At 31.3% G+C, this 18,684-nt stretch overlaps 1 protein-coding gene across 1 annotated transcript in view; it reads right to left on the bottom strand.

Annotated features, from left to right (window-relative positions):
• The window catches only part of LOC114330885 (neuroendocrine convertase 2), a 423,318-nt gene extending 405,012 nt beyond the window's left edge, over window positions 1-18,306 (bottom strand). Inside the window, exon 1 of the mRNA XM_028280306.2 lies at window positions 18,113-18,306. Coding sequence (XP_028136107.1) covers window positions 18,113-18,280 — 168 coding nt within the window. The 5' untranslated portion in view covers window positions 18,281-18,306. The remainder of the gene's footprint in view (window positions 1-18,112) is intronic.
• Window positions 18,307-18,684: the final 378 nt, after the last annotated feature.

Genomic DNA, 18,684 nt, shown 5'->3' with positions numbered 1-18,684 from the left:
ACACCAGAAGATACGACAAACGAAAAAATAAACATTAAGGAGGGAGAGGTAAAGGCAGCATTAAGAAAATACAAAAATAGAAAATGACCACTAGAGGACAGAATACCACACGAACTACCAAAGTACCAAAGGCCAGATCAGACCAAACGATTATTAAAACTTATTCAAAAAATAATAGAACAAAAGAGAATACAGTTAGATGCAAAACAGGGGAATTAATTGATTAAACATAACACTAAAAGAACACCAAATTTTTGGTCAAGAAGACCATGCACGGACGATATATTTATAATATAGCAAGTGCAAGATAAACTACTAGAATATATAAAACAAACCAGGATATTATTATCTTTCATAGACTTTAAGAAAGCATTCGACAGGGATAAATAAAAGACGTTATTCACTTAATATCAGCATATTCTGCTATTTAAAATTGATGTGGCATTTTTCAATTAATTAAAGTAATTTAAAATAATTACACTTTTGCAAATTACGACTTTTCGAAAAACCGGTGAAAGAATATAATAGTAGGGGAGTAAAGTATGCTAAACTTGCAGTTACTCGAGCGTTATGGGGACCTATTGGGTTGTGAAGATTACGTCCTAAAACAAAACAAAAATTAAGTACTTTTCCATTTTTTAAGTAACTTTCCATTTTTTAATTTAATTTTCCATTTCCAACAATCGTTTTTTCCGATTATTGCGTCATCTATCCATAATTAGAAAAAAATATTTTAAATAAAAGTTACTTATTTTTACGTAAGGAATCCAAATCTGCAATAAAAAATGGGGGCTCCTATTTAATATTTTAAAGTAAGCCCCCACCTCACCTCCGTGGGTTGTCGTGTTTGGTATCATTCGATAGATTTTTAAAAAATATTGAATACGTGTATTTTTCAGTTTTTGGATCTGATGTTTATTTCGTGAAATATCGAGGGGTTCCTATTTAAAATTTTAAATTTACCTCCACCCCTCTCCGTGGCGGTTGTGTTTGGTATTATTCGACACATTTTTAAATAATATTAAACACTTATTTTTTTGCATTCCGATCTGACGTTTATTTCTTGAAATATTCGCTCTTTTCTTGTGAAACTTTGTGACTCACGCATTTCCTTACGCCCCGCTCAAAACTTACCCTTCTCAAGGGCAACTCTTTGGTCTCCCTTACCATAATAAACACAAACAAATGAAAACTATGGAAAACAAAAATCAAATAATGTATTGTTGTATAATTTTATGGGAAAAATTTAGAAATTTAATTTATGTCAAAGGCCACGTGATCATAGATTTCTATCGCCCTGTATATGGCCCAAAAATTGTAAATAGTATTAGTTAGTCATAAGCAGTGTTTCGTTGAAAGTGAAAATCGTTCAGTATTAATGATTCTATGAACGGACTTATACAATTAATACGGTCGAATTAGAAAGTACATGTATTCGCTTTGAAGTGAACAATAGGACGTTTATAAATGCTTCTTAGAAGGAAAGACGGTAAACACAATTATTGAGTTTTAGAATATCGTTTTTCTTTTATAGCATGTAGAAACACAAAAGTAATTTTGGTATCTCCTGGAATTTGATGAAACGGAAAAGTTGTATACAAAATAAATTTGTTCTTAAGAAATGAAAGTACGGATGTAATGTGTAGATAGGATGTTTTGTGATTGGCGAGATAGACGGTTGGAGGGAGAATAGAGTGTTGGAATCTGAGTTACGGGAGAAAAAAAGTGGGACTGTATACTGATCATCTGGAGAGAGCAATCCAGTTTTTGAAAAGTAAAAAGTCGGTGTAAAATGGTGAAGTTGGCGGCCGTGTAAGCAAAATCGTGTCGAAACGAAATCGTTGATCGAGTTGAGAAGTTAAATCTCCTTGTGTCCGAAGAGATTCCTGTTTCTGTCTGGAACGAGTAGCCGGTTGGTAGCAATTTGCACAAGATATCGAGCAGAGAGAAAACTGAGGAGAGATTTCGAGCGAGTGCTGTTGTTTGTTTGTGAAGCAGTTTGGACGAGAAGGATCGTTCGCAGCATCCTAGGAGCACTTGTGGGAGAATCGAGGGCAACACAATCCATGTGAAGAAGTAAAGAAAAAAAAGGTTAGTCAGATTATTTGTGAAACGGAGAGAGTTGTTTTATATCACATACCATATTTGTTTATTTTTTATTGAACAGTTCTATAGCATAATTAGTCATTCAAAAATTCAAAGAAGAAATAAGTAATCTATTCAAGAGGTGAAAAGTAAATTTTGTTTTTTGTTTAATAGTAAGAACAGTATAACGAATTATTTAAATGAAAATTTTGTAAAAAAAAAGGAGATAGCAGAATTAAAGATTAATTTATTAGATAAGAAATATTTTCAACAAAATTGAGTTTAAGCATACATTTAAACCTTACATTTATGGTATATTGGATAAATAAATAATATTTATACAGCGTGTCTACTTGAGTTGGAAACATATGGGAAACTTTTTTATTATTAATTTTACGAAAAAAAGTTATTCTTTATAAAAAGTTCTGCATGCCCCAAAACCTAAGATTCAATCATCAGATATCAAATTTTCTGAATATTATACGAGGTATGTCAAAAAATATGAACTTCGTTCAAGAGTAAAGTACCTTTATTTCTCTCAATATCGAAAATGCTTATTCTGAAAAGTTGTTTGGAAATAAAAACTAAGCTCAAATATGCAATTACATGCTTCTAATTGGAAAAAAATATTTTCCAAATTTTTCCCAAATTTATTGATACTAACTTCGTTTTGATTCATTACACATACGATAACTCTTTTATTATTACTTTTACGAAAAAAAGTTATTCTTTATAAAAAGCTCTGTAGGTCATAAGGCCGAAGATGCAACCAACAGATATCACATTTTATTAATTTTATACGAGTTATGTAAAAAAATATGAATTTCACTCAAGAGTAAAGTACCTTTATTTTTCACAATATTGAAAACAGTTATTAAAAAAGTTGTTTAGAACTAAAAACTATGTGTCAATATGCAATTACATCCTTCTAATTGAAATACTGTGAAATATAAAGGTGCTATAATATTGAGCGAATTTCATATTTTTTGACACACCTCGTATAAAATTAATAAAAGTTGATATATCATGGTTGTGTCTTAGATTTTAGACCATGCAAAGCTTTTTACGAAGAATAACTTTTTTTCGTAAAATGAATAATAAACGAGTTATCATATTTGTAATAATTAAAAACAATGTTGGGTATCCTTAAATTTGAGAAAAAAATTTTTTTTCAATAAGAAGCATATAATTGCATATTTGATCTTAGTTTTTAATTCCAAACAACTTTTTATCATAAGAATTTTCGATATTGAGAGAAATAAAGGTACCCCTTGACCGAAATTCATATTTTTTGACATACCTCGTATAATATTCAGAAAATTTGATATCTGATGATTGAATCTTAGGTTTTGGGGCATGCAGAACTTTTTATAAAGAATAACTTTTTTTCGTAAAATTAATAATAAAAAAGTTTCCCATATGTTTCCAACTCAAGTAGACACGCTGTATAATGTATATGATATTGAGTATATTTATTTTCCCTGTTTTCATTGAGTATATTTATTTTCCCTGTTTTGTCCTGGATGAAGTAAGCAATTAGAAATACTAGAAGCCACAAACCAAAGGTAATACATTAAAATAAATTAGCCCTGAGAATAAATTTTATTGGAAAGTTTTATTTAATTTTGGTATTGTTTTCCATAAGTAGTAAGTAAAATAATTAATTAATTAATCAAAATAAGAATATGCTGATCAATCTCATAACAGAGAGAAAATACAGAGCAATAGTATCTATGATAAAATATTCCAAACAACGAATGTGCTAAATTAATGTTTTTAACAATGAATGTGCCAAAATTGCGTTCTATTCGACAAAAGCAGATTTTATAGAAAATTAACATTTGAATTATTAAGATTGTTTCATGTGCTATGTTTCTATAGTCCGTCGCACCCTTTTAGCCGATCTGATATTGAAAACCACTGAAGTAAGATGAAACTGTCAATCAAATTGGCGAAGAGAAATAGGTTCTCTAAATAAAAATCAATCATCCAAAATTAATTTATAAACACGTAGAAAATAATAGATATTTATACGCCAAAGATACTGGTAATCTTGGGTCAAAGTTGTGGAGAGTCTTTTAAGAAAACAGAATGCAACAAGACAACTTAAAACATAAAACAATTAAAACCATAAAAAAACAAGAAACAAATTTCTTACAACTATTAGGCCATGTTCACATGACAAGCGCTTAACGCGCACTTTGGTAATGCGCGATTATAACAGCATACATTTTATCCAGGCCATTAACGGTGAGACACTTTATTTGAGAACTGTCTCAAATAAAATGGGACATCTTGGCTATTAGTGCTCCCTAATATGTCTGTGTAGATTTTGGTATTTGATCCGACCATCACTTGTAACACCGTTGCCGTATCCTCTATATTTTCATACTATCACGTTACAATTTTTTGTGATATTATACACGAGCGAGACACCCTCAAAAAAGCGCTTAGTTTTCGAGATACTGACCACGGAGGGGTGAAAGGCTAATTTTATTCATACTTTATATTTTCGAGGGTGCTGAAAACGAAAATGAGGTTTATTTTGAATTTTATGTAGGGGAACATTGTCAAAATTGCAATTTTAACCCAAAAATAAAAAAAAATAAATCACGTTTTTTGCGTTTACCTCGCTACAACTCTGTTCCTTTTAATAGTTTTTTCTGAATATTTTACAGTATATAGCTCTAACATTTCTGAAGATAAAGGTACCTGCCTGAAGTTTTTATTCTTATCATGATAAAGGTTATGAATTTTTCAAAGAAAAAGGTGCGGATTTGTGCATTGCAAGGTTTAATCGCAAAAGTTGTGTGACGAATTTTAAAATTTAGCTTCTTAATCACGTTTATTTGAAAGTAGAGAGTACAAAGAAGTTTTTTGGTAAGTTTTAGATCAAAATGTTTTACAGAAAAAAAATAGTGCAACTTTTAATGTCGACATTAGAAATCCCCAATATAACGCTTATTTTTTGAGGGACAGACAATCTAGGTCAAATTTCTCACCTTTAGTACTATCCTTGGATTATAAGCTTTCATTTGACACCTCATTTGTCATTCTATCTAGTATAATGACGGAGAAGTAAACCTTCTTATTCTATTATTCTTGTAGGTACATTTAACATTGATTGAAATTATGAAAGAAATGGCATGGCAACACTGTGACGCACAAACATAAGATTCAGCTGTGCGTTACATAGGGTGCACTAATATCCAAGATGTCCCTTTGATAAAAGTTTGGTTTAAAATTGAAAAAAGCGTTTGTAATTTTTTTTATTTGTAAATGGCTTTGGCATAAACCAATTAGCCAGACTTATTTTTTATTTATAAAAACGTTTGTAATTTAGAACCTCTATCGTTAAACATTCAATAAATACCTCATAGTGCAGTCACTAAAGGTTTTCACCTCCGATTTCGTCGAACCTTCATCGATTTTCAAGAAAATTGGTGACCAGTTAGAGGATACCTCAATGAATAAAGGTGACATGATGCCAATTTGCGCTTTTACCCTGGAGGTGGATGCCACCCTTTTTCGGAGGTGAAAATTATTTTATTAAAAATAATACCACAAATCGATAGACGGTCAAATTCTAAGCAAAATTTGTTATATAAAGTTATATAAAGTAATGTTAACATAAATCAAGGCTTTTTGAGTTATTAAAGATAAAATATTTTATCTTTTCGTAAAAAATGCATGTTTTAAAGATGTTTTTCACTTATAACTCAAAAACTATGAGCTTTTATAAAAAAAGTTATTATCACCAAAATTGAAGACAATAAAAAATTTAATACACTCGTCAGTTAAAGAACTAAACTAATGTTAATGCAAGGTGAGTTATGAGTAATTGAATGTATATTTTTTTCGATGAGTACTCAAATCTAAGTATTCAAGCTTAAATAACGGGAAAACGATGCATAAACGATGCAAACGTAAAATATACCTGCTAAACACTTGTCAGAGTACTTGGGAATACCTATCAAATGAGCTCTAGAAGAAGTTAATAGCATCAAAATTAATCAAGTTATAATGAAAATAAGAGAACCCTTTCGAATTTTTTAGGAAAAAGTGAAAAATAACACATACATTTCCAGAAAAATTAAAATTTGTAGTAATTCGTACAAGAATTTCTTTGTATTACCATAAGTAATGATTTCAACAATTTTACCGACTTAGAATGCATATTTTAGAAAAAAAGATATAATTTAAAAAAATCAGATTTTTTAAAATTATCGTCATTTTCATTTTGTTTTGATAATAAGTCCAAAAATACTCAATATAAGTAAAAAATAATATATAACCAAATTTTACTTTTTTCTATATGAAATATTTTACCTTTTTTACTATTTCTATAATGTGAAAAATAACCGAGATAGAAACGTTTAAAACTTAAATTTTGCTGCGAGAACCATGTAACCGTGGCCATTTAACCTTTGATTTTTAAAAAAATAAGGGGTTTATAAGATTAAATTCAACGACCTTTAATAGCCTTTAGAAAAACATTTAAATCCTTTTTAGTTGAACTTAATATCATAAAAATAACCGGAGTTATTAAAAAAAAACAATAACATTTTTTTTTTAATATTTTTAAAATATGAAGTTTAAAACATTTTTGGAGCATAAATTTTAATGCTATCAACCTGTTCGGCATCTTATTTGATAGATATTTCTAAGTACTTTCACAAATGTTTAATAAGTTTATGTCATAAAATGCATCGTTTTTGAATACTTAGATTTGGGCACTTTGAATTAACATAAGTAGGTTTTCTTAGTAGGAAGTTAATTTCATTTTTTATTAGCTTCAATTTTGGTAATAATAACCTTTTTGTAAAAACTTATAGTTTTTGAGTTATTTATGAAAAATCGGTTAAAAACATTCATTTTTCTCTCGAAAAATTAAAATCTTTGATCTTTAATAACTCAAAAAAGTTTTGATTTATTTTAATAACTTCACATAACAAATTTTGCTTAGAATTTGTCCCCTATCTAATTATGGGGTTATTTTTAATAAAATAATTTTCACCCCCAAGAAGTGGTGGCATCCACCCCCAGGCTAAAAGCGCAAGTTGGCACCATGTCACCTTTGTTCCTTGAGATATTCTCTAAGCACTTACCAATTTTCATACAAATTGATGGAGGTTGAAAGAAATTGTAGGTAATAGCTCATATCCACCTTCAGTGACTGCACTACACAGGTCATATTTTTTATTTAAAAAATGAAAATCAGGACAACTACAACTTCATTATACCAACTCTCGTTATCTGAATTTTCTGCTAGTATTTTCTTTTCATCGTATCTGATAGACTTTTTCCAATCATCTTGTATGAATTTTTCTGTGTATTTTACAAAATTAGCCCAAATTTCAAATATTGCTTCATTTAGCTCATCGTCCATACTTTGTTGATCGGATTGTATTAACTGTGATAATGCAGGAAGTAATACTTAATACCTAATACCTTAATGCCTAGTTCGTCTATATAGTCTATAATGTACTTGGGCTTCTTCAGACGACAAATACTTAGTTGCTCTGTTTTCAACATTTATATTTCTTACTTGTAACCCTTCTTTTATCTGAGATTTTTTTCAAGTACGTTAAGACAATTTTTATATCCATGTATGAAGCATTATCCATAATAGTTCGAGATGGGTCTTCTAGAATGACATGAGCTTTTCGCAGAGACATTATTTAAAATACTCCTTATCCATCGAATCATAATAGTCTGTACTATTTAATTTAGTAAAAAATGATAGTCCAGCAGCTTAAAAAAACTCATTACTTTTTTCAGCATGTAAAACAATGAAGCGTTTAACAGTATTTTCGTATCCTTTTCTGACGATTTTTATATTGCAATCTTGTCATGTATATTGCCATAAATTTCTTAAAAAAAATGATGTTTTTTATATAGTATCTCAAGAAGTTTAGAACCTTAAAAATGTTTAGAAACAATATTTGGCTTTTCATAAGGAACTCCCTTACTATCTTCAAATTTGTATGAAAATCCAGTGTTTTAAAAGTCGCCATAAACTTTTCAGTTTTACATTGAGCAAATGAAACTGTGACGTGTAACGTGTTGCCCTTTTATTTAATGTTATATACAACGTTTCAAATTGCTCCTTTTACAGCATCCCTGACATCCTGAGTTACTTAGTTTTTATTTTCGCTATAGTATGTGAGTCTTCGGGCGTTGTTATATCATTGTATAAAGATTTCTCCTTGTTTTAAATTTTTATTCGCGTCAGACTACGAACACTAAAAGCGTTCACAACTCGCAGCTGTACCTAAGTACTTGTGATAAACGGTCCATCGTTTTCTTGCTCCTTTAAATACTCTAATAAATTGAGTAAGAACAAATTATTTCCTCCAAAAATTATTTTTGCAGGCTTTTTGGTTATTGAACTAAGGCAAAAGTTTCTAAAACTGTCACTGTGGCGTCTGTGGCCTAAAATCTACAAAAAACGCTTCTATTCGTAATAATTATACTTCAACTCACGCATATTTGCAACAAATCGAACGAAAATAGACAACGCACTATCCCGAAATTTAATTTAAGCTTAAATCACAATTAACATTAGAAGTTAACAATATTTTCTGGAGCTTTGAAGAAGCTGCATTAAATATTAGTTTAAAAGTAAATGAAGACATCATAACAAAGTACGTGGTCGTTTCAATTCAAAAACGACGACGAGTAAGTCAAAAAGTTATTATAAACGGTCATAACTTCGAAGTGAGTAAATAATTTAAACAGGAGCAAAAATGAACAATGACAATAGAGTAGAAATTTTCATTCTGCTTCTTTGAAAGACAAATAATAATAAATAGATCTTTCTTTGAAATACAACATCGACTGAGGTCAAAACTTTTTTCAAGAGGTGCAAAAATCACGATAATACAAAACGATAATACGACCAGTATTCACGTATGGAAGCGAAACATAGATGCTAACAAACAATGAAATACATAAATAAATAATTGTTGATGACGGGAGCATAGGACATGGACTTTCACTAAACACTAAGAAAACGAACTGTATATGATGATCTCTAAGAAGGAACAGCAATTTGGACGAATCAGTGTGAACGGTCCACAAAGAGAAATAGTAAAACATATACCTACTTTGGTACGAATGTAAATGAAAATTGGGACCATTCTCTAGAGAAAGCAAGATCTGCATTTCAAACAATGGCTACGTTATTCAAATATCATGGTTTATCAAAAATTGAAGACAAAAATCTTCTCTGTAAAAGGTATATTAGTTTGAAAACCCCAATAAAGGGCTACATTAAAATACAGAACGTTTTCGCTCTAAAGAGAGCATCATCAGTGTTCTAAGCAAGCTCTACATGCTAATCCACCAAAAATACATGGGTTAAAACCCTTAAAATGCCGACCAAAGGTCTTACATTGGCATATTATTTATTAAACCCTGGCGATGGGTGAAATTTAAAAGGTATACCTCAAGGCACCATATGACTATACCCTAAGCACGTGGGTGGTTGAGTTGATTTCTCTGTCTTCACAAAGAGAAAGGTGAAAGCCAACTCAAGGTGGTTCTGTATTTTAATGTAGCCCTTTATTGGGGTTTTCAAGCGAATATACCTTTTACACAGAAGATTTTTTTCTTCAATTTTTGTAATTAATGGTACCTATACAGCCAGCTACAGGAAAATTTTTTCTTATGGATTTTTTTATGATTTATCAACTTTTTTACAACTATTGTACGGAGTTAAGTCGTGGATTTTCACAGGCGCCACCTACTAGAAAATTTAGACTTTCGAAATATGGCTTTATCGTCGAATCCTGAAGATATCTTATACCAATCACGTAACTAATCAGGATGTCATGTTGAGAATACGAAAGAAAAAAGCTCTTAACCACAATAAGAACAGCCAAAATAGAATAACTCGGTTGCATCATGAAGAACAACGAGATGTATGGACTGCTTACAGGGAAAAGTAGAAGGAAAACGTAGACCAGTAAGGCGAACGATTTCCTGGCTGAAAAATCTACGTACATGGTTTAATACAACAACCACACGTTTTTCAGAGCAGCAGTGTGCAAAGTACAGATTGCCATGATGGCCGCTAACATTCGAAACGGATAGGCGCCACAACTAGGAGAAGAGAACATAAAATCCTTCGAGTAATATACGGCTCTTGCTGAGATAGCATGACAAACGAATGGAGGCGTAAACACAAAAAAGAGTCAGAGTCTTTTTTCGGAAAGAAAAATCTAGTGAGATATGTATAGACGCCAATAGATGGGGAGGTATATAAACACAGAATACATGGAAATTACCAGAGGACGCCAGTGGCGCACATCCACACTCCCCTACACGCGACACTCTAATATATGTATACACGAAATTTTCGATATTCTAAATCTGACTGAATTGAAAATTGGGCAAACACCCGTCTTAATGTTCAGGAAAAGACTCACCTATTCATATCTCAACCATCCATTTTGGTCCACGGGTGTGGATTTTACGGCCCCTCCTATTTAGGATCTGTTTTTCGTTCTCGTCCCCAAAACTCCCAAAAACTTCGAAAGTTTAACTCCGACCTTTGCGGCTTCTAATAGTACTGATCATTACCTTTGTAAAGCATGTCACATTTTGAAAATCGGTTATACCATTCAAAAGTTACCGAGCTCAGAAATATCACTCAATTTTTATTTAAAAAAGGGAAAATGTTTGCCGATATGTATGTATGTATGTATGTACGTGAAAAAGTTAAACCGATCTGAATTTTTTTTTCTGTCCTTGAAGAGGAGGTCAGGGCCGATTCAGAACCGATGTAGTTTGTGACTTTTGACTACCCATAAGCCAGCTATAGGACTTGGTAGGTACAAAACGGCATATTTTTGGGGGTATATATCTTCGGTTCAAGAAGAGACAGGAGAACCGCAAATACACCAAATCAATAGTATTGAGTTAAGCTTTCAAATGGTGTCTAAGCCGCCAGGATTAGATATATACACGGCTCAGTATAGCCGAAAAACTGAAAAACTAAACATTGAAAATTTTGGTTTTTCGTCAATTACTCAAAATTTCAACCTACGAATTGCGCCAGTAACTGAGCGTTTGTAGAAGGACTCTAGACGAATCTAACGGTGTATATCTTATATCCGGAAAAATTCGACTTTTTAAGTTATAGGCTTCATAATTATGATCAAATCTATTTCTTATGGGAAAAACGGTTTTTCAAGCTCAATAATTCCTGTAATAGCTTCAGTTATCATACATGACCTTAGATTCATTAGATACTACTTATCAATACGTTTCAAACTCATGTTTAGTGATCAAAATCAGTTAAGCCGTTTAGAAGTTATTAAGCTACAAAAGTATAATCCAATTAACGATTATTCCCTAAATGGTTTATGTAGTTGTAGTGGTTACGACGCTAAATTTGATCTGGAAACGGGCAATTCGAGTTCATTTACCGGCCATCCCAATATTTTGTTTCAATCTATTTCGAATAGAAAAAAAAAACTAGTGTACATTCGATAGACACTAGATCATTTGGGAGATAATGCGACAAAGGTGACTATTTATAAAGCTTAACGTGTAATCGAGAAACATTGCATTTAACTTCATACATTTAATTTATAAATAACTTTGAAAACTCCTGATACAAGAATAAAAAACCGCTAAACGCCGTAAAAATGAGTGGCGCATACAATATTCCAGCTACAAAAGATCTGATATGAATATTACGTGGAGCGAAAATGTATTTTCATTTTGATGCAAAACAAAATTCTAATTTCATTTTAAAAGATTTTTCCATAATATTTGATAAATTTGAAGTAAACGCGACACAAAAGAGTATGAAAATTCAAACTGTATCAAAGTTACTCTTTTGTGGCGCGTTTTACTTCAAATTGAGCAAATATTATGGTAAAATCTTTTAAAATAAAACTAAAATTTTGTTTTGCATCAAAATGAAAATACATTTTCGCGCCACGTAATATTCATATCAGATCTTTGGTAGCTGGAATATTGTATGCGCCACTCATTTTTACGGCGCTTAGCGGTTTTTTATTCTTGTAAGTTATAAATGGCAAATAGTGGCACAAGACCGACAAACATGGAAGGCACTAATAAACGCGGCAAAGACTCACGAAGAGTTGTAACGTCATTGATGATGAAGGTATAAATGCCTTAAACAGATGAAAACTGAAAAATCTTCTGGAGACGACGAAATAACAAAAGAGATGGGATAAATACTTTAGAGACAGTTAAAATCGAAATCAACACGTGTGCTAAGCCAACCTCTTAGCAAAATGCGCAAGTACTTTTCCTATACAAGAAAGGAGACAAAACAAAACTCAAAAATTACACACCAATAAGCCTATTACCACATCCGTACAAACGGTTTACCAAAATAATTACCGACAGATTATCAAATTAATTCACTAGTTACCAGCCTATTGAACAAGCGCAATTTCGCAAAAGATACAGTATCATAGAATACCTATAGTCTGGGTAGATTATCGGAGAATAGGCCATTTTTGGGAAAAGTTATTTACCAGCAATTTTATTGATGGAATCGAATCTTATGATTGTATATATTAATAATATAGGTATGCAAAGTCCGCAGATAGTGTGCTACTTTTTTTATAAACAAAATGGCGCCCGAAAATCGTGTTTTTTTTAATTTTTGGTCTATAACTTTAAAGATTTTAACTTTACACCAAAAACACTCAAATAAAAATTCACCGTAATTAAATTCTGAATAGAGACATGTTTTTCCCGATTTACTTCGACGAAATCTTTCCCCGGAAAATGCGGGTTTCTCCAACAAAATCTTTAATTTTCAACTAAAATTTTAGATTAGTAATTGTTTTTCAATAATTAAATAACTTAGTAGTATAAACGCTCTTTTCGTATAGATTATAATTCCAGAAGCCGATGAAAATTAAAGGAACAGTTTAGCAACAATTCAATTGTTAATTAAAATTTTACGGTTAATATGATAGCCACAATAATTATTATACATGTATTTTTATGCAAAATCATAGTTATTCTTATGTATAAGAATAACTATGATTTTGCATAAAAACACACTGTACCTATCTAATGTACTTTACAGAATTGAAATTGGACTATTTAAGCGCCTCAGGAATATTTTACAATTATAAACAATTTTTTGGCTTATAAATAAATAGAATATCTCGGGAAACATTAAATTAACTTAAATCATGAAAAAAGTACTGTAAAAAAGCGGCATGCCGCTTCTTTTAAAAGAAAAAACGTTTAATTGTGATGAGTGGTTCCTGAGATACAACCGGTCAAAGTTGACCGGCATTTATGGCAAAGATATAAACAATAGGATCATAATTTTTGAACCATCACCTTTTTATTTCGGTCCTCTTTGTTCACACCAATTTTCATATGAATTTACAGAGAAAATGTAATCTCAAAGTTCAAAATCGGTATACGTTAAAAAAATGCATTTTCTCGGCTTCCCATGAAGCAATTTTCTTCATTCTTTTTTTGTTCCCAAATAACTCGAGTAGAGCCATCTAACTAACGCATTGTTAAATGTAAAAGTTGCTTTTGTTTTGTTATAATAAATTAATTTATTTATTATAACCAAATGTTTTAATTTGTTTAAATAAAGATTGTTTAAATAATTATACAGCTTTCAAATAAGAATATTTGTGTTTTTAACGTTAAAAGGTACACTTGTAGTAAGTTTATCTAAAAAAAGTTTATAACTGAAAAAAATATGTAGTTTTTTTTCTTATAAATAAATTAATATATTATAACAAAACAAAAGCAAATGACAAATCTATTATAACAAAAAAAGAATGAAGAAAATTACTCTATGGGAAGCCGAGAAAATGCAATTTTTTAACGTATACCGATTTTGAACTTTGAGATTACATTTTCTCCTACCTAATTTTTGATTGGAATTTTGCTATTTTTGGCTATTTTCACTCGTAATATCGATAGTTTTTATTATAATAATATATGCTATGAATATTTTAAAGATACGAAAATTGGTGTGGAGAAAGAAGACAAAAATAAAAAGGTGATGGTTCGAAATTTATAATCCTATTGTTTATATCTTTGCCGTAAATGCCGGTCAACTTTGACCGGTTGTATCTCAGGAACCACTCATCTCAATTAAACGTTTTTCCTTTTAAAAGAAGTGTCCTGTCGCTTTTTTTCCAATACCGTTTTTATGATTTAATTCAATTTAATATTTCCCGAGATATTGTATTTACTTATTAGCCAAAAAATTGTTTATAATTTTAAAATATTCCTGAGGCCGCTTAAATGGTCCAATTTAAATTCTGTAAAGTACATTAGATAGGTACTGTGTATTTTTATACAAAAATTATGCTAAACTGTTCACTAATTTTCCTTCGGCTTCTGGAATTATAATCTATGCGAAAAGAGCTTTTATATTACCAAGTTATTTAATTATGAATAAACAATTACTTATCTAAAATTTTAGTAGAAAATTAAAGATTTTGTTGGAAAATCCCGCATTTTCCGGGGAAAATTGTTGTCATAGTAAATCGGGAAAAACACGTCTCTATGCAGAATTTAATTACGGTGAATTTTTATTTGAGTGTTTTTGGTTTAAAGTTAAAATATTTGGAGTTATAGAGCAAAAATTGAAAAAAAAAACACGATTTTCGGTCTCTATTTTGTTTATAAAAAAAGTAGCACACTATCTGCGGATTTTGCATACCTATATTATTAATAATATATACAATCATAAGGTTCGATTCCAGCAATACAATTTCTGGTAAATAACTTTTCCTTGTATTTTGCTAATTCTCCCAGAGTACTACAGACAATACGATCGCTTATTATCGAAAAATGTAACGAATACAAAGAAACCTCTTCATTTGGCATTTATTTGTGGATTACCATAAAGTATTCGATTCCATAGAACTCTGGGCCATATTAGAAGGAATGAATAACCCAAGGATTGATTCCAGATATAATTTACTCCTAGAATACATATACAGCAATGCAACTGTACAAATAAATGTAGCAGAAGGTCTAACAACAAGCAAAATAAGAACGGAGTGAGGAGTTAGACGGGGAAACACGTCTTATTCAAATGAGATTAGATGATGTGTTGAAGAAGTTAAATTGGGAACAACGCGTCATTAAAATTATGATAGATTGTTAAGTCATATAAGAATTGTGCTAAAGGAGCTTAAACAAGAATCTGTGAAAATCGGTTTAAATATGAATTTAAATAAAACAAAAGTGATGACAAATCAAAATAATCACAATCGACTTAGATGGAAGTGAGATAAAAATTGTCGAAGAGTATAATACCTAGGTCACACGATCAAACTAGGCAAAGAGAACCGAATGGCAGAGATAACTGGAAGAATCCCAGTTTCTTGGGTACCAGGAAGAAGACTCAACGTTATGTTGAAAAACAAAAAGATGCCAATAGCTATGAAGAAAATGGTATTATGACGTATGGGATGGAGACCCTGACACTTATTTGTTTTACAGTTTACTTAAGTTTACTTTACAGTTTTTCTGCGAGTAGGTACTGCCGTAGTAGATGAAGACCACAAAAACGATGATTATTAGACGACATCAAAGCAAAAGCAAATAGCACAAAAACGAGAAGATTGGTGAACTTAGGGGAGTCCAGGAGTCGATACAAATAGACTGAAGAAGAGGAAGAATCAATATTGCATACGTGATTGGAGATTTAAATGTGATTTTTGACCTGTGACATTTACCAATTTTTTACAGTACTACAAGTTTGAAAACTTACAAGATAGTTCAATAGAGTACTACCATAGAGTAGAGTACTACAGTTACAACTAATAGTGTGACCAACTCCAATTTAGTCGAATTAGGGACAAAACTGAAAAACCTACCTAAAATCCGGGACTTTTCAATGAAAATCGGGCCATTTTTTTAAATATAAAACTTTAATATCATCATTTTATTGATTATTATTTAACATTTTTATGTTGACAAAATGTTCTTGATGGAATGGGTTGTAATGATAATAACATTTTTGTTAGTTTTTGACGTTTCGACTTCCAATCCGGAAATCGTTCTCAAAAAACAAAAAATTTGAAAGTAGGGGAGCTCAAGCGGGGATTTTTGCAGTTACTCGAGCTCGTCAGATTATCATATGGGGAGAAACGTGTTACCCTGCAGATGTACCTCTACCGTATATTGGCTCTTAACACAGGGGAGTTCGTTCAGGGGGGCCCGAAAAAATCTATCCTTAAAAATACTCGAAATTATCAGATTAAGATAAGGTAAGTTAAGTACAAGTCAGAGAATGGCGGGGAAAAACTAGAGATAGGAAAAAATGGAGAGAAATCGTTAAGAAGATAACACAAGCAAATGGGACTGATCCTCCTAAGAAATAGGATCTAGAAAGCTTTCGCGACTTAGTCCCATATCGGGGTGTACAGTCACTATATATATATATATATATATATATATATATATATATATATATATATATATATATATATATAGTACATGCAAAAGAGTACTATAGAGTATATATATATAGTACATATAAGTTAAGTACATGCAAAAGAGTGTATATTTAAAAAATCTGACGATTTGAGCGGGGCGTACGGAAATGGGTAAGTCAAAAAGTTTCACAAAAAAAAAACGAATATTTCGTGAAATGAACGTCAGATCGAAAGACTTAAAACTACGTGTTCAATATTTTTTAAAAATCTATTGAAAGATACCAAACATGACCCCGCGAAACAAATCCCGCGATATTTCGCAAAATAAACATCAGATCGAAAAACTGCAAAATACACTTATTCAATATTTTTGAAAAATATATCGATTGGTACTAAACACGAACCCCACGGAGGTGGGGTGGGGGGTTAGTTTAAAATCTTAAATAGGAGCCCCCATTTTTTATTGCAGATTTGGATTCTTTGCATAAAAATAAGCAACTTTTACTCAAACATTTTTTCGAATTATGGATAGACGGCGCTATAATCGGAAAAAACAATTGTTGGAAATGGAACATTAAATTAAAAAATGGAAAGTCCCCACTAAAATGGAAAATTTTACTAAACTTCTTTTGGTTTTAGGACCTAATAATCACAACCCAATAGGTCCCCAAAGCGCTCGAGAGGCTGCACATTTAGCATACTTTCCTCCCCTACCATAATGTTGGATTTCCATGTAAATTGAACCTTTGGATAAAATATAATTATCATTTTTTGATATTCATGTTTTTAAATCGTCTTTTCAGAAGACGATAATTAAAATACAGACACCGGAAAAAGTCTTGAGTTTTCGTAGAACTACATATAATACAATATAAAATCCATGCGTTTTGGATGTGGTAATAGTATAACAGTCTAGAAATTGTCGACTTTTTTTCGTCCCACCAATTCAATTTGATGTGAATTCTTAGAAGAATGATGTATTAAAAATTTCAAAATGGAATTTTACCAAAACGTTGAAAATTCGGATGGCCCGGAAGCCTGTCCGGGATGCCGGGACACGGCTTCGTAATTCGGGCCATGTCCCGGATTTTTCGGGCTAGTTGGTCACACTACTACTAAAGCGTGTTTGAAATTTCAAAAAAGTGACATATTCGATCAATTTAGCCAGCCGGCTTAAGAGTTTATTTTCAATGAAAACGTGAAACAAATCCCATAAATCTAGATGATCCCAACATATGCTCATATTTCATATTTATTCCTATCACGTAATATGACGTCACATATGAGTAACATAAATTTAATACATACACAAATACTTGATCATATATAAACCATTAAAAAAATTAAAAAATAATTTGAATGAATTATAGCCTGATTAAATATCATTTTTTTACAATTTAAGCGATGATTTTATATGGTACCTAGTTTGTAAATACCATAATTCATATAAATTTATAACTAGGCTGTAAAATTCTATAACCAATAAATTCTACAAATTCAAATTTCCTAATTTTTTACGAACTACATTGATACAATGGGTTGTTTCGAATGCTGATATGATGATGATCTTTCTAAGTAAACAGCTGTTTATCAAAAATACATACCGGGCCCATGTTAACGAACCCATGTCGTTGGGCGATTTCATGGGCCTCCTCCTGATGGACGTCCCTTTTGAATCTTACGAGAAAAGAATTACTGAAGATGTCGAGAGTGGCACTAGCGGCACATACCGAAATCAAAATGAGGTAAAAGGGCCTCCAAGCTGGAGGCATCGTCGGGTATCAGATGGAGAATAGAAACTGACGACGAGACACATTACGAAGCGTCGCCAGCGTCTAAAAACCGCGCATTCTGACGTCATTGGCATCGATTTTGAAGGGCCGGTTTCGTTGTGCTTTCATGAATATTCGCGTTAAAAGTTGTGTGTTAGTAGGATCAGATTTTAATTTGATATACATCAAGATTACAATACTTATCGTTATTACATTACTATAGCTCGTTGTAATACAAAATAATCAAGAAAATTAAACGACAAATTAAAAAAAAATACGGCTATAAATTTTATTTATTTATACGCACAACAGGCCGTTAAGACCTACAGCATTTTTACAAAATATAATCATTTGGGTGGTTCGAAAAAAACTTTTTTTCTCATTTCAGATCGCTATAGTGCGCA

The sequence above is a fragment of the Diabrotica virgifera genome, chromosome 2 (genome assembly GCF_917563875.1).
Source record: "Diabrotica virgifera virgifera chromosome 2, PGI_DIABVI_V3a".
Classification (NCBI taxonomy): domain Eukaryota; kingdom Metazoa; phylum Arthropoda; class Insecta; order Coleoptera; family Chrysomelidae; genus Diabrotica; species Diabrotica virgifera.
The sequence above is the reverse complement of the archived record's forward strand: the minus strand, read 5'-3'. Positions and strand labels throughout refer to the sequence as shown.